At 41.1% G+C, this 25,112-nt stretch overlaps 1 protein-coding gene across 2 annotated transcripts in view; it reads left to right on the top strand.

Moving 5' to 3' along the window:
• PTH2R (parathyroid hormone 2 receptor) overlaps window positions 1–21,222 on the top strand; it is a 99,880-nt gene extending 78,658 nt beyond the window's left edge. Inside the window, exons 9-13 of one of the 2 annotated variants that reach the window (XM_038421937.2) lie at window positions 3,850–3,916; window positions 10,033–10,127; window positions 15,633–15,771; window positions 16,911–16,952; window positions 17,670–21,222. In XM_038421937.2, coding sequence (XP_038277865.1) covers window positions 3,850–3,916; window positions 10,033–10,127; window positions 15,633–15,771; window positions 16,911–16,952; window positions 17,670–18,065 — 739 coding nt within the window. In that variant the 3' untranslated portion in view covers window positions 18,066–21,222. The remainder of the gene's footprint in view (window positions 1–3,849; window positions 3,917–10,032; window positions 10,128–15,632; window positions 15,772–16,910; window positions 16,953–17,669) is intronic. The other variant, XM_038421938.2, reaches the window with a different exon arrangement.
• Window positions 21,223–25,112: the final 3,890 nt, after the last annotated feature.

Genomic DNA, 25,112 nt, shown 5'->3' with positions numbered 1-25,112 from the left:
GATCTCTTGGTTAAGTGAGAGTGGTCACTTGCCATACTTCCTATCTTTCCTACACAGTGGGATAGTTTACTCTTGTACCCTTAATAATATCTCTTTGAAAAAATGCCAACTTGATTGGGCCTTGTGTTATTCTCTTCCAGTTTGGAGTCTTCCAGGTATTACTTATATTGAAAAATCATCATCAGTGAAGTCCATTGGTATGAAATGGAGAGCATTACGCGGTGCTAATGGAAGAGCAGGATGGGATTTTTGTCAATAAAATGGCTTTTCATCAGAAAATGCTGATTCATCTAAACCAAACAGTTCACAGAAAGAAGTCGGTTTTGACAAATGTCTTGTTTTGAAAAAAATTCAAAGTTGTCACAATGACCTGTTTTGATACTTTTTAAAAGAAAAATTCCAGGTTTTAGTTCAAAATGACTTTGTTTCAAAAGTTAAGCTTAGTGTAGTTTTAAAAAGAGTTAAAATTTAAAAAAAAAACTTTTTTGAAACTGAACTATTTGATGCATCCAAACTGATTGAATGGTTGATTTTGTGATTGTTGGTTAGCAAACATTTTCAAGATTTTGACTTTTAATTCTGAGTCAGGGTGGGAAAAACATTCAAAATCTCAAAAGTTTTCCTCGGATGGGAAAACCATTTATCACCCAGCTCTAATTAACAGTACAATATTATATATTTCTTTTCCATCATGTAATATAGCTTAGTGTAACAAAGTATATCCACTCATCCTAAATGTATGGAAAATCAAAACTATTGGCACCTATCACTGTGGCTTGTGTGCGCATTCCCTCTACCTCTGTCTGTCTGTCAGAAAGGAGAAAATCACCCTCAAAATTCAGACTAAAAATAAGGTGCAAATTTTTAACAGTGAGGGTAATTAGCCATTGGAACAATTTAAGGATGAGGTTGATTCTCCATCACTTTAATTCATTAAATCAGGACTGGAGCCCAGATCCTTAAAGGTATTTAGGTACCTAACTCCCATTGATTTAAAAGGGAATTAGGTCCCTAACTCCTTTTTAGGAGCTGGGCCTGGATGTACTTCTAAAAGATGTCCTGTAATTTGAATAGAATTTATGGTCTTGATGCAGAACTCACTGGGTGAAATTCTCTGGGCTATGTAATGCAGAAGGTCAGACTAGATCATAATGATCCCTTCTGGTCTTTAAATCTGTGTATCGATTTTTGATTATTTTTTTTTTAGTTTGTCTAAATTCAAACATTCAAATTTGCTTCCTTTGTAAAATAAACATACTTTCCCGGTGGAGTAAGTGGCCAGAAGAAATCAAGTACAATATCTTATTAATAAAAACTGCAACGCTGTTTGTCTGTTACATGCCATATATTCTTGCCTGATTTCTTATCATTCATGGGTATTGCACAAATTTGCCATCAGAACATAACCTATTCTGCAACATGCTTAATTGCCAGATTGACAGCCCCAGAGACTGAAAGGCCTTTATCAAACTGGGGTGTTTGGGCTGTTACAGTTCAAGGATCCTTGCCTTGTCACATCACCATGATTAAACTCTGAACTGAGGGAACTCCCCCACGCCAATCGGTAAGTCAGTTCTTGACCTCGCTGCTGAGTCTACCAGTGAAGATGTCGATTGCTCAGGTGGTTTTTGTGATATGGGCATCTGCCAACTTGAAATTGGATGGAGACCATCAACTGGCTTCACAGAGGTCATTCAACAGCACTCAAAAGGAACCAGCTTCCACTAGCAGTAGGCTGTCGCTCATACTGTGAAGTCGGTGACTTCAGGCTCTAGGGCTGTCAGTCTGACTCCTTTCAAGAGAGCTGCATTCGGTACAGAAAGAAACAATCTATTAAAGAATATAATGTAGTCCACGTAAGCTGTGTACATACATACAGTAGAAGGAATGCTACTGGTGTTTAACTCCCCACTATGAGCAGCAAATAGCCTCCAGCCAGTTCCCACTCTTCTGGCTTTTTTTTAATTGAAAATCCCATTCTTATCAAATATCTATTTTGCAAGCTGATCACCGATGTATGGGCTGACCAGCAGGTGATGCAAATCAGCATTACTCCATTGAAGTCAGTGGTTCAACACAGATTGACACTAGTTGAAGCTCTGCTCCAAGGGTGAAGCCCCTACCCAAGAAGTGGGGAGACCTGGATTCAAGTCCCTGCTTTGCTATTGACGTTCTGTGTGACGGTGGAACAGTCAGTCTCTTTGGGGCTTCAGTTCACCATCCAGGAAATGTGGATAATAGCACTTCCCTGCCTCAGTGAGCTGTTTTGAGGAAAAATGTATTAGTCTGAGCTGCTCCGATATGACAGCCATGGGCATCAGATAGACAATGTAATTACTGATGGAGTGGCACTCTGATGAGAGTTCAAAGGCATTTCAGCTGTGCTAGCCACTACCAATTAAGAAGTCTGTTACTCCAGCTGAAAAATAGCCATGCAAATGATGCATTTTGGGTTTGTTTGGTTAGCATTTGACCCTTTATATGCAATGTAGATTCATACTAAAACATTGCTTTTTCTACAGGGCTGAAACACAGTGTCCAGCATGACAGTCAGTTGACGTTCTTTCATGTCTGTGTGGGTATGAAATTGCAGACATTTATTTTGTCAACAACAGGAAGAAAATAAGTCCTTTAGAGAGCAGAAGGCTCTGTTGACAAGCCTGAATGGCTAAGAGTCTCATATAGAGTAAGACAGAAAATGATTGTGATGTTCAGACAACACATATGCCCATTCAGCAGGAAGTGCGCTCATAAAATATCCCTAAAACAAGGCCTGATGTTGCTTAAGGCTTGCCATTCCAGGCTCAACTACTTGTAAAAGGATGCACCAGTACTTTGCAATTCATATGCATTATTTACTAACCACAGGCTAACTGTGTGAACCTAACTCAGCCTGATGAGCACTTAGTCATACCAGGGACCCATTGAAGTCAATGGGCCAATGTGTGTGCGTAAGCATGCCCCGGCAGGAAAAAAAGCTTCACAACTTATCCCTAAACTGACATGTTATACCTGTAAAACCAATAGTATCTGCATTTAGCAAGTAGTGTCACGGCCTCTATCGTTAACTGATTACAGCTATAGCTGACCCAACTGTAGCATTTGTGATAAAGTATGTACATTGCTTTAGAGTAACTAAACAGCTGTAATACCTACGTTTATATAATGAAAACATGCAGCAGGAGGTAAAGGATCACATCATTTTGGCTTATGTTTTTGTAGAGACAAACTCTGATTCCCTGTACCCTCATCATTAGTCGTCAAAGCCCTGCATGTTTGTCTAATATGGCCATTTGGGTTGTATTGGTAAGTCTTGTTTTCACTTCCACTCTCCGTCATTTATCTATTAGCCAGGATCCTTTTCCTGGTTAAAAACCATGTTTCCAGTCAATGTTCATGAAAGCTGTTGTCTTGACAGCACTGGCGAATGACGCCTTTTGTGCAACCACTACTGCAGCAGTGGAAGTTACCCACGTTGTCTTCTCAGAGGGTCTCAACTGTGCCCCAGCGGGATCAGCCCTTGACTAGAGCTTCCAGTCTCCTTGTCATTTCACTCTGCGAGTGCCAGCAATGGAGGCAATTAGTCCCAGTGGGGGAAGGGAGTGTCATTGTTTTGAGGGTGATGATGCGGCCGGTTTTGTTGGTCTTTTCATAGACAGATAGCTTAGTGCTGACTGTTTCTTTTGACTGACCTAAATTGATGGCCCATTCTTCTACACGCCTCCAAAATGAGCATGACCCATTCTAGCCAATGGGGAAAAAACAAAACTAAAAACAAAACAAAACCCATCTTTGATTGTTTATTGCTGTTGTCATTAGTTTAACTCTAGGTATTTGTTGATATCACAGATGCTGGGAGCTCAGTGCCGGCGCTATCAAATGGATTTACCAAGCACCGATATTAGCAGCCATTGGGGTAGGTTTTATACATGCGATGTAGCCTAAATAATTTATTGGTCATCTGATTTTTTTTAAACTCTCTGGCTTTGCTCTAAAAGATACAGGTTCTGAAGTGAGAGTGGGGAAAGGGAGGGTGGAATGAGGATCAAGTTACCTTAGTCTCTCAACTAACCCTTGGGATCTATCAGAAAAAGTGACTCAAGAAATGAAGTTGATCAAGGTGAAGCTTTCCCTAGTGATGGATGAATGAAGAGTCAGCAGTTAGACTCTGTTCAGATAAACACTCTAAATTTCAGATCCTTTTCCTAATTGTTGAAATCTCTTGAGTCTACAAAAGTGGCTGGAACTTGCCTGAAAACAGATGTTCTCATGGAATTTCCAGTGCTTCCTGTCCAGGCCAGGAATAACATAAGAACAACCTTTGCATCAGGATTTAATCACTTCCTTTATTGGTTCCATCCAGAAGTGTAGAAACGGGTGACAATAAAAAGCAATTTAAAAATAAGGTTAATCCAACTTTTTGTTTTTGAACCTCAAGGGGAAAGTTTAGGGCAAAAGTTCTAATGGCTTCTTTTTTAAAAATTCCAGACTGAGAACACTTTGTTTATGATAGCTGATAAAAATGGTCATATTCAATTGTAGGCCAAGGGTTACCTTTTCAAAATCACATAAGTCCCATTTTCAAAAGTATATTGGAAATGAAAGATCTTCTTTGCAGTTTCAATCCCAGTGCCCATTTTCTCATCTTGAATTTTAGCCCTTTAACATTTCATGCTAAAGGGAATGGCTGAAAAGCACAGACTGGGGCAAGGATGATAGAAAAGTGATGTATGGCTCCAGGGGTCCAATCATGCAGCTCTTCCATGTGCAAAACCCTCATTGAAACTACTGGGAGTTTGATATGAAGGTAGATTCTTCAGAGGGGATAATGCTAATGAATCCATACTTTTTCTTTTAGAATTGTAGTGTTTGTATCCACAATGGCCCAAGTCCTGGGCATCATTGCACAACCCAAGTACTGCACTGGGCACTACTCTTTGTTACCATAACTTGGCACACAAATAATAAACACAATAATAATACGGCAGGTGGACCTGCCAAGTTTCATGCATCTCGTGATTAATCTCATGTCTATATTTATATAAAATCAGTACATCATAAATCTCGTTCATGCTCTGTATATGGTCCAATTTTTGACCCACATGAAAATCCTTGATGATTATAACTTGAACAGTTTATTCAAATACAGAACTAAAAAGACTGGCATTTGCCAATGCAGAGGGAAAACAAGAATTATGTCTCCATTATCCTACTAATTAACCTGGCCGATAAAATAAATATTATATTTAAACAGAATGTAGCTGTACACTCTCCTGGCATAACTTAAATATAATTTAAAATTATTCCCCAAAATAGCTAAAGCGCAGCAGGGTGATCCAGTATAACCCACCATCAGCAATCCCAGCAGATTAAAAACATAAATAACCTTTTCCCACCAAAGATTAACTTTGCAGCATGCCGTGAGGATCAGTAGTAGAACTGGTTGGACAATTTTTGGTGGGGAGGGAGACAGGGGCGAGGGCAGAGTCAAAAATAGCCTTTTTAGGAAACTGACAAATTTCTTGACATTTTTTTCTCCCAAATGGTCCTGGTGTTTTGAACAATCATAGAAAACAAAAATGTGGGGGGGTTTATTTAAGTTTTTGAGATTTGATTTATCATTCTTCCTGTTGGCAACATGGGAAGGTGGGGGGGAGAAAGGAAAAATAAAAAAAATCCCAAACCAACAATTTTCTATAAAAATGTTAAAGAAAAAATTTGGAATAACCCAATAATTGTTCCTTTTCTAAACCAGCAGAACAAATAACACTGTGCTATTTTCATGACATGGTTCTCACTTTCTGATCATCTCAACTGATCAGATTTGGTCTGTTTTGGACCATTGAGTCGGGATTGAATTCCAACGCCACGAGGCCAGAGAACACTCAGCCAATTGCCCTTTCTTATTTATACCAGCGTAGCTTTAACTTCTACACCTCTGCTGAGCTCATCTATACACTGTGCAGAGCCTGATGTGACACCTTAAAAACACATGAAAATTTTTTTAAAGGGCTGCTGTATACTGAATTTTCATTGTGCCTCAACCTAACCTGTCAAAGATGCTTCTGTAACCAGGACACATGCATCCTTACACAGTTAATTTTGTTTGCTTCAGTAGAAGCGGGAAAAAAAATCTTTGGAGAGCATTTTCTTCTGTTATATTTACATGTATATCCTCCTTCGTTTCTAGACACACTGAATTTCTGCTGCCTCAGCCTCATAAAAATTCAGTATTAATGGCTGCAGCACTGCAGCTCTAGCCAAAGTCTCTTGTCTTAGGAGTGGTGTTGTAATAAATGATCAGATTTGTCCAGACATTAAAATCTACTTTTCAGACTCATCTATGATTTAAGGCTTTTAGATGGCTCATTGAAATGTGCTTAACTCAGAGTCTAGGTACTAGACATGGCCCCTGGTTATTAGCCGCTTCTGCACTTGACACCAAGCTTTTTTACTATAATCAAAATGACACTTTGGTGGGTTTCCAGAGCTATCCCTTTAACTGGGCTCAAAACACATTTGTGGTAAACGAAGTGTAATGACTGGTTAGGACAGGAGATCTGGATTCCAAGCCAGCTTGCTTCCCAAATGAGAATGAGCATGGCAGTTTCAACTTGATTGCCAGCATCACAAAACTGTGGGACTGAGACCTCAGGAGAGTGGACGAGGTTTGAAAGGTGAGGACTAGCTGCATTGAGAGACCTGTCTGGGGAATGTTATATGCTGGTCCTGCATTTAGCAAGCTACTCTCATGCCAAACTAGCAGTGAAACTGTGGAGACACAGACCGCACTACCTACCCAGGATTCCAGGCAGCTTGTACAGCCCACGGAAGGGTCTGTGCCACCACATCTTCACTGCAGGTTTTTAGATCCACTAGCTAGATTAAAGCTAGCATAGGCATGCCTACCTGCGCTGTGTAGTGTAGACATACTCTCAGTATTTGTACAGTACCTAGCACAATGGGGTGCCAGTCTCAATTGGGGCCACTAAGCACTACTGTAATACATAGAAACAACAACATTACTGATGCCCCCATCCTATTACGGAACAAATTTTATTATCAAACACTCCAATCACAAGCTAGCTGTTTCTTTCATCTCTAGAACAGAACACGGGGTTTCTTTTCAAGCCCAAGAGTAACAGTTTACACTGCTGTTTGCTCTCTGAGTACAAAAGCCACCCAGTTCTACAACACGGACATTATATCTGATGCATTGGTTTGTTTTCAAATGAGCCTGGAAATATTTCAGGAAAACCAAGTAACAAACAAACCAGCATAAAAACTGGGTGAGAGAAATGAAAACAAATCGAGACAAAGCAGATTTTTTTTAAAGGCTCAAGCCCAGGAATAACATCAAAATGAAAGGTTTCAAAAAAACGACGAAGTCTCCTTTTCTTTGGTTAGTGAAGATTTTGGGGCTGTTTGTGAGCTAACTTACATAGGTGTAAAAGAGGAGTAACTCCACTAAGTCAATGGAACCTGATTTGTGTTTACACTGTGGCCCCTCTTCCTCTCTTTGGCAATGTGAAGTGGAAGTAAATTCTCCTTTACATTGATATAATGGTGTAAAAGGGTCTTAAGTGTAAAGGAGAGCCATGCCCAATGATATACAGCAGCACAGAACTCGTGTAAATGAGATTGGAATCAGGTCAATTAGTCACAGATTTTTAAGGGATCATTATGATAATTTAATCTGACCACCTGCAATCACAGGCCATAGAATGTCAAAGAATTAATTCCTGCTTCACATCCAATAGCTCTGCTTGCACTATCTGCTAGAAAAACATGAAATCTTAATTTAAAAAATTCTATTGCTGGAGGATGCGTCACATCCCTTGGTATCTTTATGAGCACTGGAGCGAGGGTCCCCTGCATACTGTTCTAACTATGTACTATTTAGAATTGCTGTAGAAATAAGGAATTGCCAGAAAATAGTGGCATAGGTGCTCTCTGTCAGTATACTCCACTTCAGTGCAGTATTTTGAGTGTAGTCAATACATCTTTTGGTGTCAATTGGGATCTTTCACTATGTTTCAAGGTGAAAGAGACAGTAATGTGTGTAATGGAAATTGCCATGCTTAACGCAGGGAGGGCATCCTTTCTTCAGGCTCTGTTTTTACAGCCTCAGTAATACATGAATGAACTGTCTGTGTTCATATATGATGCTGTCCAGTTCTTGACCTGATTCTTCTCTCATGCCACTGGTCTTGCGCCAACAATGTGAATGGAATTACTTCTGATTTAAACAGCAGGAGAATCAGGCTCAGGCCCTGTGTGAATTGATGTCCTAAACTTAGCCTCTGAGGACCTATAGGAACAAGGAATTCAAAAGCCTTTACCAAGACCAGTTTGCCTCCAGATCCCAGATGATCTGCCCTTATTTCAGAGGTCACAGTGGCAATAAAGGCCTGGTCCAAAGCCACTGAAGTGAATGGGAAAATGCTCCCATTGACTAACTGGGCTTTGCGGAGAAGGGGCCTGACAGGTAGCTCAGACTTGAAAGTTTCCTAACAAATTTCTGTTTGATTCATGTGGATGAAAGTTCTCCTTAAGGGACCCCAAACCTTTTTCACTGCAACTGTTTCCACTGGAAATATGCTGTTGTGACGGCGTGGGATTCCAGTTAGTGATACAAAAGACCCATTATACTCTCAGTTTCATCCTTTTGGCAGCGTAGTGTATGATCCCCTGGCAGCGTACTCACTAGATTTTCAGTTGACATTATGACCATTTGATTGTTTGTTTGTTTGTTTGTTTGTTCAACATCCAATTCTGTGGGAGGGCTTAGCTGATGCGATAATCGGCGCTTTGGTGCAAGGAATAGAAAATTCTTTTTATGCCTAATAAAGGCAGCAGGTGTATTCAGGATTTCTAAATTACACCACAGAAGTCTTGCCAAAGCTGCACTTGAAAGGGGTGGTTTGCAAATGAAAGCCCTGCATGTACACAAGTAACACTGGCAGTACATACAAGGGAAACAATGCAAAATGAACTGTGATAACAGGGCTACCTGTGATGCATAGAAAAATTACACTGGTGTGACACCTACGGCTTACTATGTCCAGTGCTCAAGCAATGCCAAAAAGATCTCCGCCAATTCAGCGGGACCTGTTTTAAGGTGTAGTATCTCACAAACCCCCTGGGCTGGAAAGAAATGCCATATAGCTTTGGGAAGCTGGGATTCGTCCAATTTCACAGAGCTGGTACTGCCAACTCCAGTAACCCTGGCCAGATTGAGGACATCAGCCCTTAAAAAAACCCACACATTATACTGATCTGGCTTTTGTTTCTACTCAGATACTGTGTTGAGCATAGCTAGAGTTAGGCCCAGAGTCACAGAACTGGCTGAACTGTGCTCAGGGGAAGTGCACAGGTTGGTGATGGACTAAGATGATATTAAGCCATCTTTGCAACTCCCTGATCATGTGGTCAATGGGCATTGGTCCTTGTCCCCTGCATGACTTAAACCTGGTGCCTATGGCCCCAAAAGGCCATCACAGCCACAGTCCCTTTTGCCAGGCTATTCCCCCTACACTAAACCCAAGAAGGGTTGACATAGGAGTGTCTATATCATCTCTCTGGCACCCAAGGATTCCTCCCTCCCCTGACCCAGGCAGCCAGTCCACTTTGCACCTCTGGAGTAGCCTCCAGGCCAATGAATCTGGCCGTAAAGTTTTTAGTAATGGAAAGCATGGGTCCCCATAATTACACCTCATCAATATCTAACTTAACCCATGTCAGAACTGAAGTGGTTTAATTTGGCATGGTTGACTTCAATGGAGCTGAAAATCTGGCCCATCCATGATAACCAAGTGATGTGATCTCACAACTAGCCAGGGCTAGGAACTTCAGAACCAGTAACTTTTCCAAGCAATGTCCTGGACCAGTGATCAGAAAGATGCAATTTTATCCTTGCTGCAGTTTTCCTTTGGGGCAAAATGTTCTTCATTGTTTTTGTGCCTATGCTCCTGATTACATTCTTTTCAACCAACCTTCAACCCCCCTGTAATACCACTCTGCATTTTACAGCTGAACTTCATTCTGTTCCTGAATACCTTACGGGTTCTGGCAACCAAAATATGGGAGACAAATGCTGTTGGGTATGACACAAGGAAACAATACAGGTAAATCCCTGGGCTGGATTTTGTTTAACAGCATAGTCAAGATTTTTCTGGCTAAAAGGGATGCTTTAAACAGTATGAATCACCTACAAGTCTCAATAAAAGCCTTTGAAGCGTAGCTTCTGAGAAATTTCAGAGTTGATAGATTGTTTTGCTACATTCATCTGAAATATCCTGGTTTTGTAAATTCATCTTCCAGACTGTGTAGGCATGCAAGTTCAGCTTTCCTGTGGGCATTTCTAAAAAATATTCATTCACTTATTCTAGGGCTGTCAAGCGATTAATTGCACTGTTATTTTTTATTACAAATACTTGCACTGTAAAAAAAACCCAAAAGAAACAGTATATTTCAATTCACCTAATACAAGTACTGTAGTGCAATCTCTTAATAACGAAAGTTGAATTTACAAATGTAGAATTATGTACAAAAAAAACTGCATTCAAAAATAAAACAAATGTAAAACTTTAGAACCTACAAGTCCACTCAGTTCTACTTCAGCCAGTCGCTCAGACAAACAAGTTTGGTGACAATTTGCAGGAGATAATGCTGCCCACGTCTTGTTTACAATGTCACCTGAAAGTGAGAACAGGCGTTCGCATGGCACTGTTGTAACTGGCTGTGACGGGTTTGGTCACAGGGATCCCCTTTGGGACTGTCACCTGATGTGCTGGAATCACCTCTGAGCCCGTTTTCCTTGCCAGCTTGGGACTCCAGAACCCTGCCTTGATGAGCCAGACATGCTAGCCTGCTGCAACCCAGACCCAGGTCTGGTCCACGCCCCCAAAGCTGCAGACTTTAACCAAAAACTGCTCTGCAGGTCACCTGACTCCAGCGCTCAAACACCCAGCTCCCAATGGGATCCAAACCCTAAATAAATCCATTTTACTCTGTATAAAGCTTATACAGGCTAAACTCATAAATTGCCCAACCACTATAACACTGATAGAGAAATATGCACAGCTGTTTGCTCCACCAGGTATTAATCACTTATCCTGGGTTTACAAATAAACAAAAGTGATTTTATTAAGTATAAAACATAGGATTTAAGTGGTTCCAAGTAATAGACAGAACAAAGTAAGTCACCAAGGAAAATAAAGCAAAAACCACGCAAGTCTAAGTCTAATACACTAAGAAACTGATTACAGGTAAAATCTCACCCTCAGAGATGTTCCAATAAACTTCTTTCACAGACTAGACTCCTTCCTAATCTGGGCCAAATCCTTTCTCCTGGTACAGTCTTTGTTAGCTCCAGCAGACAGCTTAGGTGGAAAGCAGGAGTGTTCTCATGACGTTTTTCTGTTCCATCCCCTTTTATAGCTTTGGCACAAAGTGGGAATCTTTTGTCTCCCTGGGTCCCCACCCTTCCTTCCAAAAGGAAAAGCACCAGGTTTAAGATGGATTCCAGTATCAGGTGACATGTTCACATGTCCTGTGAGACCCCAGCCTCCATTCTTCCAGGGCTGGCCCCCATATACCCAGGAAGGTTTGCAGATCAATAAACCATCTACAACCAATTGTCCTAGTCAATAGGAGCCATCAAAATTCTAAACCACCATTAACAGCCCATGCTTTGCATAAATTACAATAGGATCTTAGAGTTATACTTCATATTTCTAGCTTCAGAAACAAGAATGATACATTCTTATAAATAGGAGGAATATATTCGTAGATCATAAGCTTTGTAATGATACCTTACAAGAGACCTTTTGCATAAAGCATATTCCAGTTACATCATGTTCACACTCATAAACGTATTTCCATAAAACATTATGGAGTGCAACGTCACACTGGCATCACAAGATATTTATGCGCCAGATGCATTAAAGATTCATATGTCCCTTCATGTTTCAACCACCATTCCAGAAGATGCTGATGCTGATGGTGGGTTCCGCTTGATAACAGTTCAAAGCAGAGCAGACTGATGCATGTTTATTTTCATCATCTGAGTCAGATGCCACCAGCAGAAGATTGATTTTCCTTTTTGGTGGTTCAGGTTCTGTTGTACCACATCGGAGTGTTGTTCTTTTAAGACATCTGAAAGCATTCACCACATCTCATCCCTCTCAGATTTTGGAAGGTACTTCTGATTCTTAAAGCTTAGGTCAAGTGCTGTAACTATCTTTAGAAATCTCACATTGGTACCTTCTTTGTGTTTTGTCAAATCTGCTGTGAAAGTGTTCTTAAAACGAACATGTACTGGGTCATCATCCAAGACTGCTATAAAATGAAATATATGGCAGAATGCAGGTAAAACAGAGCAGGAGACATACAATTCTACCCCAAGGAGTTCAGGCACAAATTTAATTAATGCATTTTTTTAATGAGCGTCATCAGCATGGAAGCATGTCTCTGGAATGGTGGCCGAAGCATGAAGGGGCATATGAATGTTTAGCATATCTGGCATGTAAATACCTTGCAATGCTGGCTACAAAAGTGCCATGTGAATGCCTGTCCTCACTTTCAGGTGACATTGTAAATAAGAAGCAGTCAGCAGTATCTCCCATAAATGTAAACAAAATTGTTTGTCTTAGCAATTGTCTGAACAAGAAGTAGGATTGAGTGGACTTGTAGGCTGTAAAAGTTTTACATTGTTTTGTTTTTGAGTGCAGTTTTGTAACAAAAAAAAATCTACATTTGTAAGTTACACTTTCACGATAAACAGATTGCACTACAGTATTTGTATGAGGTGAATTGAAAAATACTCTTGTTTATCATTTTTACAGTGCAAATATTTATAATCAAAAATATAAAGTGAGCACTGTACATTTTGTATTCTGGGTTGTAATAGAAATCAATATATTTGAAAATGTAGAAAAACATCCAAAAATATTTAATACACTTCAATTGGTATTCTATTGTTTAATAGTGCGATTAATCACGATTAATTTTATTAATTGCAGTTATTTTTTTGAGTTAATTGCATGAGTTAACTGCGATTAATCGACAGCCCTAATTTATTCATTAATCTAGATCTATCCAGCAGAGGCTATAACTCTAGTATACCTAACCATAATGAGATATCATTCAAAAAAAAAAAATCACACACACACACAAATGCTTACAGAAACCCCCTCTTACTCTTATAACCACCATCATCACTTGGGACCCAAGTCAACCCATTGATCTACCAAACACCTGAGAAAACAGATGGGCCTTGCAGGTTAACAATTCTGGGGGTAGCGAATCAAGGAGAGGGAGTGCATTCCAAACTGAGCACCCAACTTGGAGAATGTCCTGCCAGCAGATGTCTACCTTTAACTCAAGCAAGGTCCAGCATCTCCTAGGTGAAAGGTGGTGTCTCAGTTAACCAGCTCCCAAACCAATGAAGGACTGTCATGCTGTTTGGAGTGGTTCACAACTGTGAGTGCCAATCTCAGGGCAGACTGTCAAAAATTAGATTTCACCAACCCAGTAACAAATGTGAACTCCTGAAGCACCAGTCTTACCATGGAGTCACAGACAGTCCCCTCAGGCATTCCACTCTATCTTGCCAGCCAGGCAAGCTGGACTCAGTGATAGTTGGTTGCCACATAAACTAAAGACCACAAAAGATTCAGGTTGCTTCCAGTCCCCAGAGACCAGTCACTTACCCTAGGTCAATTTGTACCTCAGATCTCACACCACAGACAACGCTTGTAACCAATCTTGTAATAAACTAACTAAGGATTTGTTAACTAAGAAAAGGAATGAGAGAATTATTTACAGGTAAAGCATTTTATATATATATGTATATATATATGCGCCAACGAGTTACAGTTTATGGTTCCAAAAGGTGACAGAGTTGTAGAAATCCGTCAGCACTGAATGTCTTACAGGGCTAACCCAGCTTGACCCTAGAGATCTCTGCTTCTGTTTCATGGCTCCTGCAAAAGTCCAAACAGCAAAAGAAATGCAAATTTTCTTCTTGTTTTCTATTTCCTTCTTCCAGAATTCAAGCTGAATTCATGCATTTCCCTTCTGCATGTAGCCTGTTCATGGGTGTGCAGGGGCAATTAAGTCTTTGTATTGTGATATCCCACAATGGCCCATTGAGTTTTGATAGCCTTCTCAGTGAACAGGAGACAATCCCTTGTGTCAGGTTGACAGTTTCAGGGCAAACATTTTGTACAGTTATACAGCAAAAACTTAAATATTACCTTATAGTAGGTGATAAAAATATTATAAGTGAGATTAATGCATGCAGCAACTTACAAGCATGTCATAAAGTCTAAACACTAACCACGTTGTTATCTATCCAGTGTCCATCTTCGCCATACTAACACCCAAGTGAAACAGAACAGTTTCCAGCAATGAATTTGTCAGTGTTCAGCTGAGTCCTAAAGTCTTGACAAGAGCTGACACCTGGCCTGCCAGTGTCACAGGGACATTATAATTATAACCAATCATATAATTAAAGCTCCAGCTGGAACCAAATAGGCAGTCAGTTCAGACTCTGGAGCACTGGTGTAATGTATTCTCTCCATGGTGTTCTACTTAACAAGTAGTTGGCCACATACTGCACTAGCTTCCAGTTGATTGCTGTGTGTAGCCTCCTGTAGAGTGAATTACAATAAACTATTCCTAAGGTGACAAGAGCGTAGATGAATATGCAAAGGCCTGCATGAGAAAAGAGAGATTACATCTTCCTTCTCACCGCCTGCCAATGGGAAAAACACTCATGGCTGTCACACTTACCCGAGCAGCTGGCTAGGTAGTAGCGCACTGAAGTTGCAAAGCTGTATTGAAAGGGTGGTCCTAACCAGGGAGCACCTCTGCCATTTTCTGGAAGAGTTTGAAACCGATCCCTTCTGTTTCGTCCTGGGATGCAAAAGTAGACAGGGTGCGATGGGGAGGTTGTGAGCCTATGTTCCCAGCCTCCACCACACTGAGCAGTGGAGCTAGCCAGCTGTGCAAGGGATGTAGCAGTAGGCACACTTCCACTGGACCTCTTGGAGCTGCAACTCTTCACAGTTCTCTCACTGAGGTGTTGCAGCTACAAGCCACACACTATTGTAGGGTTTTTGCTACAAGCCACAGTAGAGCCCTTAATTTGTAGTGTTTTCTTGGAAATGCCCATTTCCTTTTTAACTGAACCCTCCCTAGGCTCATGAGCTTGTCAGCATTTCACACAAGAAAAGAGAGCTTTTGCTTTTTCAAGATGAAGTGTAAAAGCTCTCACAGGTCTAATGTAATAGAAAAGTACTTGTGTACCACAGTGCTAATTCAGGTAGTAAGTACCTACTGAGGGAGTGAAGGCTGCAGTACAAATCACCCTTGTTGGGGTACATTTTGGGGACAGAATCAAGTGGGACTTGATGTTTTATGGTGGATTGAGGAATTGTAATTATCCCACATTGCCACTGGGACTTTTATGCTGGAAAATGATTAGCTAAAAACAAAATAGGAAGTCATTACTCTGTAGGAGGTTGAAAAGTCAACAAATATTTGTTAAAAGTAATCTTAATGAGTCTACATGATCTCCTCACTGCAATCCACTCTCATTCCTGTATTTTTTGTAACTCTTACAGGAAGCTAGCAAAGTCCACCTTGGTTCTGATTCTGGTCTTCGGGGTGCATTATATTGTCTTTGTGTGCCTACCGCACACGTTCACCGGGCTGGGATGGCAGATCCGAATGCACTGTGAGCTCTTCTTCAACTCTTTCCAGGTGCGAGATATATTATCCGTTTTGTTCTCTGTCTTTCTCATCCTTATCCCTTCTCTCTGGTTTTCTGCTGACCCTTGACACTATGTAACAGTGTAATTCTGACGCCAAAGGCAAATCACATTTTTACAGAGCTCTGACAAGGTTGGTCATTGAGTTCCTAAACTTAGTAGCAGCTGGGGGTTCGTTCCACACTAGAGAAAATACAACAGTACTCCTGCTCCTCTGTGTCCTATTTACCACAGGAAGGGTTGTGACGACTATATCTGGGAGTGTGTTTTCTCTGCTGGCGTAGTAGCTTTTGTGATAAAATAGATGTCTTTTTGTTTCCTAGTCAGGAAAGTTCTGCTTCAAGGATGAAGATCCCGAGTTAAATTTATTTTTCCCACTATATGGATTCAATTACTATGCCAACTGGGTGTAAATAACCACAAGATTATGTAGGTTCAAGAAATAACATAGAAAGCAGACATTGCAGACACGAATCTGAAGATAGTAGAGAACTGAGCCAATTGGTTGGAATAATTTTCCAACAGAAAATGTCATTTTCACAAAAATCAAAATTTTCTGTAGGAAAATATCAATTTTACCAAAAATTGATTTTCTCTCAGGAAAACTGAAGTGATGGTTTTCTAACTGCCCTGTGGAAGGGTCTTGTTAATTTCACTTTCTGACTCTTGTCAGTTTCACATTCTCTCTGCAGGCAGGATTCTGGCCAGTGGAAACATTCCATTTTAGTTCTCCTGAAAGGGAATTTTTCTGGAAGTTTCTTCTCACAAAATATTTCACATTTTTTTACTTTCCGTCCTCATTTGGGACCAATTTTTTCCCCCCAAGAATGTGAAATATTTCATGGGAAGGAATTTCCATTTTCCAGCCAGTTGTACTAGAGAGAGTGTCTAGTTTCCATCTCCTCGTCTTCTTTCTCCAGGGATTGTGATAACAGATAAAACTCTGCTGTGTGTAGCTAAAACAACATGTTAACAGGAATGAACTTGGAAGACTTTGAGAAATGATAAACTTCATTAATATGTTTAACATAAGTTAGACATGCTAAAATTTAGCTGGAAGGAGACTTACATTTGACACGCTTCTTCACATGGCAATTATCCCTTAATGATTTCTGCTTCTTTATCCTTCAGGGTTTCTTCGTCTCTATCATCTATTGTTACTGCAATGGAGAGGTAAGTTGAAAGCCTGGATTGGATGAGGCACCTAACCAAAAATCACTGAGTGACAGAAAGGGATATTTTCTACAGAATGTAATAAGAGGGTAGTTGCGAGTTAGCTGTTTGTCCCTACAACTGCTGAGCAACTCTTAAAGGGATAGGGTCAGGTAGTTGGTTACCTAAGTTGTTACGAATTATAAAATAAACAAAATGGAAACAATTTTTGTCTGGATTTGAACAGGCCCCTGTATTTGCAACTTGGTCGGAAACTGACTAGCAATATTCATTGTACCAACAGAGTGAAATGACATGCACGATGAAATGTAAATGCAATGCTTAAAAGGGTCTTTCAGTCAGTCAAGGTGACATTAGTGACACAGGGCCAGATACTCTTACTTCAGCAACACCTTACTCTAATGGTGCCTTCTGGCTTTATCATCTGCATCTGTGATTACAATAGGACTGGAGAAAGGAACTGTACAACTTTAGAAAGTTAATTAGAATCTGGCTGATAGGTAATGACATTTGTTTGGGCATTTGGGATTTTTCTTAAGGGTTAATACGTGATTTTTTAACTTGATTTTACACAGCTGGAGGAGCTTCATACCATGTGAATTTTCAAGATTGTGCTTTAAAGGGAAGATATTTAAAGGTTTCCTTTAGCTCTTGACTCCTTCCCCTTACAATTTATGCCTTAGACCTGTTGATTGATTTTGTTTTTCCCTCTGATAGGTTCAGACTGAAATCAAGAAGACTTGGACTAGATGGAACCTGGCTATTGACTGGAAAAGGACGACTCCATGTGGCAATTACAGATATGGCTCCGTCCTCACCAACATGACCCACAGCACCAGCAGCCAGTCTCAGATGGTGGCCAGCTCCCGCATGGTTCTGATTTCCAGCAAAGTCTGCAGAAATGCCAGTAGGCAAAATGAGGCACACATGAACTTGCCTGGGTACGTTAGGAGCAACTCTGAACAGGACTGTGTGCACCACTGGGTCCATGAAGAGGCTAATGAAAATGAAGAGAAGCAGGTGGAGGATATATCGCTCAAGGAGGCACTTAGACCGCGGGGTAGTAGCACAGACCCTGACGGGAGCAGGGTAGAAATGGAGGAGGCTCTGTGAACAGTCATGGACATCCATGGGCATGTCCAATATAAAACGAGTTGAATCCTCTCATGATGCCAACAGCTACTAGTATCCATATACTGCCTTGAGCCAATCTCGGTGAAGATCTTGGTCAATGATGAATCTCAATTTACAAGGACTCCAGACCTACATAATGCTGCTGACTACACAAAATGGTTTCTATGCCACTGTCAAGGTTCCTTCCCCACTCTGAACTCTAGGGTACAGATGTGGGGAACTGCATGAAAGACCCCCTAAGCTTATTTTTACCAGCTTAGGTTAAAAACTTCCCCAAAGTACAAACTTTGCTTGTCCTTGAACCCTATGCTGCCACCACCAAACATGTTAAACAAAGAACAGGGAAAGGACCACTTGGAGATGTCTTCCCCCAAAATACCCCCCCCCCAAGCCCTACACCCCCTTTCCTGGAGAAGGCTTGATAAAAATCCTCATCAATTTGTATAGGTCAACACAGACCCAAACCCCTGGATCTTAAGAACAATGAAAAATCAATCAGGTTCTTAAAAGAAGAATTTTAATTAACGAAAAGGTAAAAGAATCACCTCTGTAAAATCAGGATGGTAAATACCTTACAGGGTAATCAGATTCAAAACACAGAGAATCCCTCTAGGCAAAACCTTAAGTTACAAAAAGACACAAAAACAGGAATATACATTCCACCTAACACAGCTTATTTTACCAGCCATTAAACAAAAGGAAATCTAACGCATTTCTAGCTAGATTACTTACTAACTAACAGAAGTTCTGAGACTGCATTCCTGATCTGTTCCCGGAAAAAGCATCAGACAGACAGACAGACCGACCCTGTTTCCCCCGCTCCAGCTCTGAAAGTATCTTGTCTCCTCATTGGTCATTTTAGTCAGGTGCCAGCGAGGTTATCTTAGCTTCTTAACCCTTTACAGATGAAGGGGTTTTGCCTCTGGTCAGGAGGGATTTTATAGCACTGTATACAGAAAGGTGGTTACCCTTCACTTTATTTTTATGACAGCCACAAATGTCAAAGGCACAAAAAAGTGAATTTTTAGCCAGAGGCTTTATACACAATAAAACAACATTCTGTTGAGACACAGCCATTCTTTATATGCTTACACTACCTGCATTACACTTAAAACTCTGCACAGCAAACACATCTTAGCTGGTTTATGCAAATGCTCTTCTGAAGGCATGTGAAAGACGACTCCTCCATTTGTACACCTGAAAGGTGGATATTAGAAAGTTTACAGTATATGCATGTGAAGGGATTCTCTGGACTCCCAAATGTCTTCGCTGTGAATCACGGAGCTGGGAAAAACTTAAAAGGGTTTCCATCCAGTACCTTGTGAACTTTGATCTCAAAGCAGAATGTTTCAAATCATTGTTTTTAAACTGAAATGCTACTTATGTTTGATTATTTATACTATTGCTTTAGTTTGTTTTATGGAAACATCCAAACCAAAACCTCATGTACTATGTGACCTAAATTCTTTAACGAGACAGCCCCTGCTGCATACACTGAGCTCTGCAGTGATTTGGGAATTAAGTGGCAATACTAACTGAATATGAAATCATTTGAAAACCTTCCGGGTAACTGAAATAATGATAAAAAAAGACCAGAAAATTTAAATATAATTAGTGCCCTGTAGTGGAGGAATATCTCCTGCTGTATGTCGACCTCTGAAAGACTTTGATGTTGGACAGTGAATGGGTTTGTGCCCTCTGAATCTCCTTAAACATCAAAAGAGGCCATGATTGGGTGAATATCTGAACTACTTCAGCCAGCTTTAGTACTGTGTCAAAGGCACTTTTATTAAACACGTCAAGGTCTTTGCCAGATACTTACTTCCTGTTGGCCAACTTTGGTCCAAAGATCCTTATGCTGACATCAAATTCTTCCGCTGGCACACAATCCCATCCATTCTTCCAGGGATTTCCAAGCAGTGGAGTTCTGCTACAGGGAGGATTGGATACACAAGCTGGCAGCTGCCTACACCACGTCTCTCCACAGCCCCTCTAAGTGCATCCCTCTGACTGCTTCTGCTGTCCAGGCAATTTTTCATTGCTTCCCCTCATGCGGAGCTGCTATGTCAAGTGGAGAAGAGGCAGTTGAGCTCAGATGTGGTGATGGGCATGGTATAACAATCTGATAGAATAGTTAAGGAGCTGCTGCTTGCCTCGCCATGTTGGCCTAGGTAGGGGGAACTCATGAGAGCGCCCCTAAATGGAAATGCAATGGCTCCCATCGTGGTAGGCTAGTGCTGCAGTCTGTGCCGCAGTCTTGACTCTGAGAAAGATTTCACTCTTGCTGCCTTCTGCTCGGTCATAACAAGGGCAACAGCGGAGGGGGAAGCCCAGAAAATGCACTGAATTCCTCCCCACCACGGCCCAGGGGTGAAGATGGCAGAAAAAGGGCCATTTTTGTGCTGCTGCTGTGTAAGCTGAACTGCTTGGGGTCGGTGGAAAAGTGCAGTATGTTGCCATTCACATCTCCTCATATTTACATGGGGCGGGGGGGAGGGAGGGCTTCCATCATCACTATTGAGAAGTACAAGAGTGCTGTAAAACACTGAAATGTTTTTTAAGTGACTGAATTTGGGGGAAAGGGGTGAAAATAGTTTAATTTCACCTGAGTGTCAATTGAGCCGAAAAGACTGAGATAACTAACGAAGCAATGATCTGTTTGGTGTACATTTGAAATTTATCAGGAACGGCAGTGCATTTCTCCCTACAAAGCATGAAAAGAAGAACAGGCCAGGACGATGCCAAGTATGCTCTCTGGGAACTGCATGATTTCCCACAAAAAGTCCCAGATCCCACAGCAACTTGGTTTATCCCAACTGGATTTGGCATGGGCTAAGTTCGGTCACGTCTGAATGAAAGCATCAGAGGGCTGATGCTGTGAAGTGCGAACTGATGATAGATACCAATTGTGCTGTTTCGGTTGCTGTTGTTTCATGATTTTGTTGGGTAGCTATTGTTCAGTGGCACATGAGACACATTAAAAAAAAACACACACACCTCCTTTTTTCAGCTTTTCAGTTGTGCTTAAAAGCTTTGGCCTGGTACTTGTGCTTCTCGTTTATTTCTGCCTCTGTGGCCTATCAAATCTCTCTGAGATACTTCTTCATTATAATGATCCTCAAATAAATTTGTTAGTCCCTAAGGTGCCACAAGTACTTCTTTTCTTTTCCTACCTAGGTATTCTCTGTGGTTAAAAGCTCAGATTTCCCTCTCTGAGCCTATTAACTAGCCGGTAAACCTTATAGACTGGAGAATAGACAAGATAGCAATTAGTGGGAGTCGGGTGCTGAAGTTCCTTTGACAATCTGGGCCTCTGTCTCTACTAATCTGGGTCAGATCTAGAACAGCAAGAAATTGAAACAGAGCTACGGTCAATAGCCCAGAAAATAAGACAAACATTCTGTCAAACCAATGAGCAAAGATAAGCAGTCCAGAAAAGAAAACTAGTGGGGGAAAAACCCGTCAAAATGGTCAAAGATGACATGAATGTAATAGATCGGATTTACATTGCACTTCAGCACCAGCCCCTAACTGGCCAGCATTTCGACTTTGCCTGTATTATAGAGGTTTATTAAAGAAGCTTATGAGTCAACCTCTTTTCTCAACTGTGTAGATGCTGAAAAACTTTCATAACTCTTCCCTCTCGCCACTGACTCCAGCTTGGAATGGTTTTGGTGTGGGAGCAGGGAACGCTTAAGAGAATGCTGCTTTGACGAACAATGTGACCGTCAGGGGACTTCTTTCCTTGAAAAGGTGTGCATGCGCTCCCTGCTGAACAGACTTGCATTTTAAAGGGTTTGGTATGGTCATCTAGCCTGCCTTTGGCCCATTGCAACAGCTGGTTCTATGAGCCACTCCCTCCTATACTTGTGTCACCATGTCCCTAATGAAGAGCGGAGTCAACCTTTATTATTATTGTTGCCTGGTTAGTTGCTTCTCCAAAATGGAATCCCTAAATTCATGATGGGCTTTCAATGCCTGTTATTTCCATACATAAAGCAGCTAAAAGAGCCAAAGCTTTTAAGATAACACATAGGAAATAAAAACATATAGAAGCGATGGAGGGGGAGTGTCAAAGGTTATGTCTCAACGTCACCCCCTTGAAGTGAAGGCAGGTACTTTTCTAACCTCATACATCAGTCCATGGGCAGCAGCAGTCTTGGGGCTGGTACCAGTGGCAATGTCACTCCCACCCTCCCGCACAGCTAAAGGCCAAGATCTAGCCCTGAGAATTTCAACAAATGACACAAACGTGCCCATCTTTTTTTCCCTTAAAAGGTGGGAGTACTGTCAATCTGTTCCTCAGCCAGTAGCCCACAGCCCTGGTCTGGTTCAGAGTGTCACCCCAACCTGAGCTGAGGACCTCACTGTTAAGGGCCTGCCATCATGCCTCACAGGTGTGGTGAGTTGGGGCTGATTGTGACTCCAAGGGGTCTTTAACCCCTTCTTGACTCATGGTTGGGGTTCTCTGCCCCTCCATAGAGAGATTTTGATAGGCATAAAGAGTAGTTAGAGACCTAACTCCCATTGACTCAGTGAGAGTTGGCAGCCTGTCATTTGTGGCTTTGACAATCTCCCATTAACCGTAAAAGGCTTCAGCCAGCCACAAACTAATGAAGACACTTTCTCTATGAGCCTGTGCCATAATTGTTCATTAAGGGATTTCTTGCACCTTACTCTAAGGCATCTGGTATTGGGCAGGATACCGGACTAGATGAACCATGCTCTGATTAAGTGTGACAATCCTCTGTGCCCATGTTTTAACCTGTCTCTAAATCATGTGTGTATAGCAAGCATAAACTTTTGGTTACATTCATGCACCTAAGCAAAATGTATTTAAATGGGTTTCACAGCAAGGGAAAGCTTGGACTGACATTGGAACTAAAGACTGGTGCATTTGTCCTAGGCAGAGACTGGCACCCAAGGGAATTGTGATAAACCTCATGAAGAAAGGGTAAAAATTGGATATTGGGGGGTTCAGTTACAGTAAGCTTTATTGGGACAATAGAATTGGCTATACACATAACAAATCCATGAATTTAGTCCCAAGATCCTTAGCTTAGTATGGCTGGGACCATTTTTGAAGTGCTCATGAAGACTTCTGTGAGACAGCAAGATCATTAAAACAAGCAGGCAGAAAGATACAGACTGTGAGAAAGAGACTGATAAGAGCAAGAAAGTCGAGTGATGTCAATTATCATGTTGGAATGCTAGTCTTGAAAAAAAGAAGCTAGTTGACTTTCAGCAATAGCTAAATTCTACCTTCACCTCTGCCTATTTGCCTGAGAAACATAACAGAGGTCAACACAGTGAAGGAGTGAATAAAAGACACAAAAAAGCCATCAAAGCTACGTAACAAATACAACATAAATTGTACTAGCGAATTGGAGGAACCAGGAAGATTATTTATTGCTGCAAGTAAAAAAAAAGAGCGGGTGGCATAAAGAACACAGATACCCTCTGAGTACATAGCAATGCTTTAAAATAAGCTATTACTTGCCAGTTTACAAATGCACATTACATTTTAGAGAAGTCACTGACCCATTTCTGACCCCCCACAAAAAAGATAAAAACTTTTGAGCAGTGCCAGAGCTGAACCTGCGATTAACTTTTCTGAAGGTTCTGAACCGTCCACTTCAATTCTTCCCTCCACTATTACAGCCAAGTTCTACAAGACATTGGAAAAAACGGTATTAAATACCACCCATGAGGAGTAGTCGTGTGTTATTCCTGGCACAGGATTAACAGGAGCAATGACGCTATTTTGCAACAAAGCTTGTTGTCATCAGATTTTCTGTCTAAAACCTCAACATATATTCCTTAGTCAGGCAAAAGTCCCGTTAGCCAATTCTATTAGGTTTCTTATGCTGGCAGACCAGGTGCCAGCCAAGCCTTTAGGCCTCAGCCTAGCATGGCTTTACACCAGCTGAGTAGCTGGTCCTTGCTGTATTGAATAAGTGGTGACTTTATCAAAGCAATTTTTTCTGAGGTGCTTTGGTGAGCCCCTCACTGAACTTTTAGGATGATGGCAGTTTGCGAAATGTATCTAAACAAACGAAGAGAGCACTGAAGTTTAGAAACATAACAGGACAAGTTATGATGGATATTGTTTCTGGGCTCAAGGAGCCTGCTTCAGCTAAAGATTCACCCCCAATTTATGGGAAGCATTGACACCAGCTAGATGATGAAAGTAACGCTATGCCAGCTTGTTATTTACATGTACTTCAGTGGTGCTGCACTGGTTTATACTGGCAGAGGATCCATGATTGTGAGATTACCATGGTAGTTTTCATTTAAAAGAAATAATTCAGTTGAGTCACATCAGAAGAGTATTCTTTTCACATTGTCTTTGAGACCTGATTTAATTTCATTAGTCTGCACTGTGACCAGCAGCTTCAAATACTCCCTGGCATATTGGCCGTTATGCACACAGGCCACAGCTGACATCCCAGAAAATCAAAGGGCCAGTTTATTTTTGTCAGACATGTTTTTATTCTGATATAACCGTGACTGAAGCTGTGGGGCTGGGGGAAAGTTTTCCCATCTTTTCAGGCTGCAATGAGTGACATGGGAACCCACTGAAGACAACTGGAGTCTTTCCATTGACTTCACTGAACATTAGATAATGCAATATGGACCTGATCTATATAATGCTGAGATAGATGACTCTTACCAGAAATTTCATTAGAGTTTTAAAAATATTTTTCATATATAACAATATAGATCCTTGACTATATTCATGACTCGTTTACACACATAGTCCCTTTGTGAGTTGAACAACAGATGGTGTCAACCTATGTGCAAGTATGAGTGAAGATGGAAGGGACGACCCAAACATATACAGAGTAGGGGACATTGGTATGAGTTCTAAGAAGTTGGTTACTACTGGGAGCCTGAACTACTGTGACCAGTGATAAAGGAGCAGGTCCTTTGGGAGAACAAAGAACATGAGTGTCTTATAATGTGGGGAAAGATGCACACTGGAGTTTGACATGGGGCCGAGAGCTGACAAACACACAGAGACTG

This window comes from Dermochelys coriacea, chromosome 11 (assembly GCF_009764565.3).
Source record: "Dermochelys coriacea isolate rDerCor1 chromosome 11, rDerCor1.pri.v4, whole genome shotgun sequence".
In the NCBI taxonomy this organism is placed as follows: Eukaryota; Metazoa; Chordata; order Testudines; family Dermochelyidae; genus Dermochelys; species Dermochelys coriacea.
The sequence above is the reverse complement of the archived record's forward strand: the minus strand, read 5'-3'. Positions and strand labels throughout refer to the sequence as shown.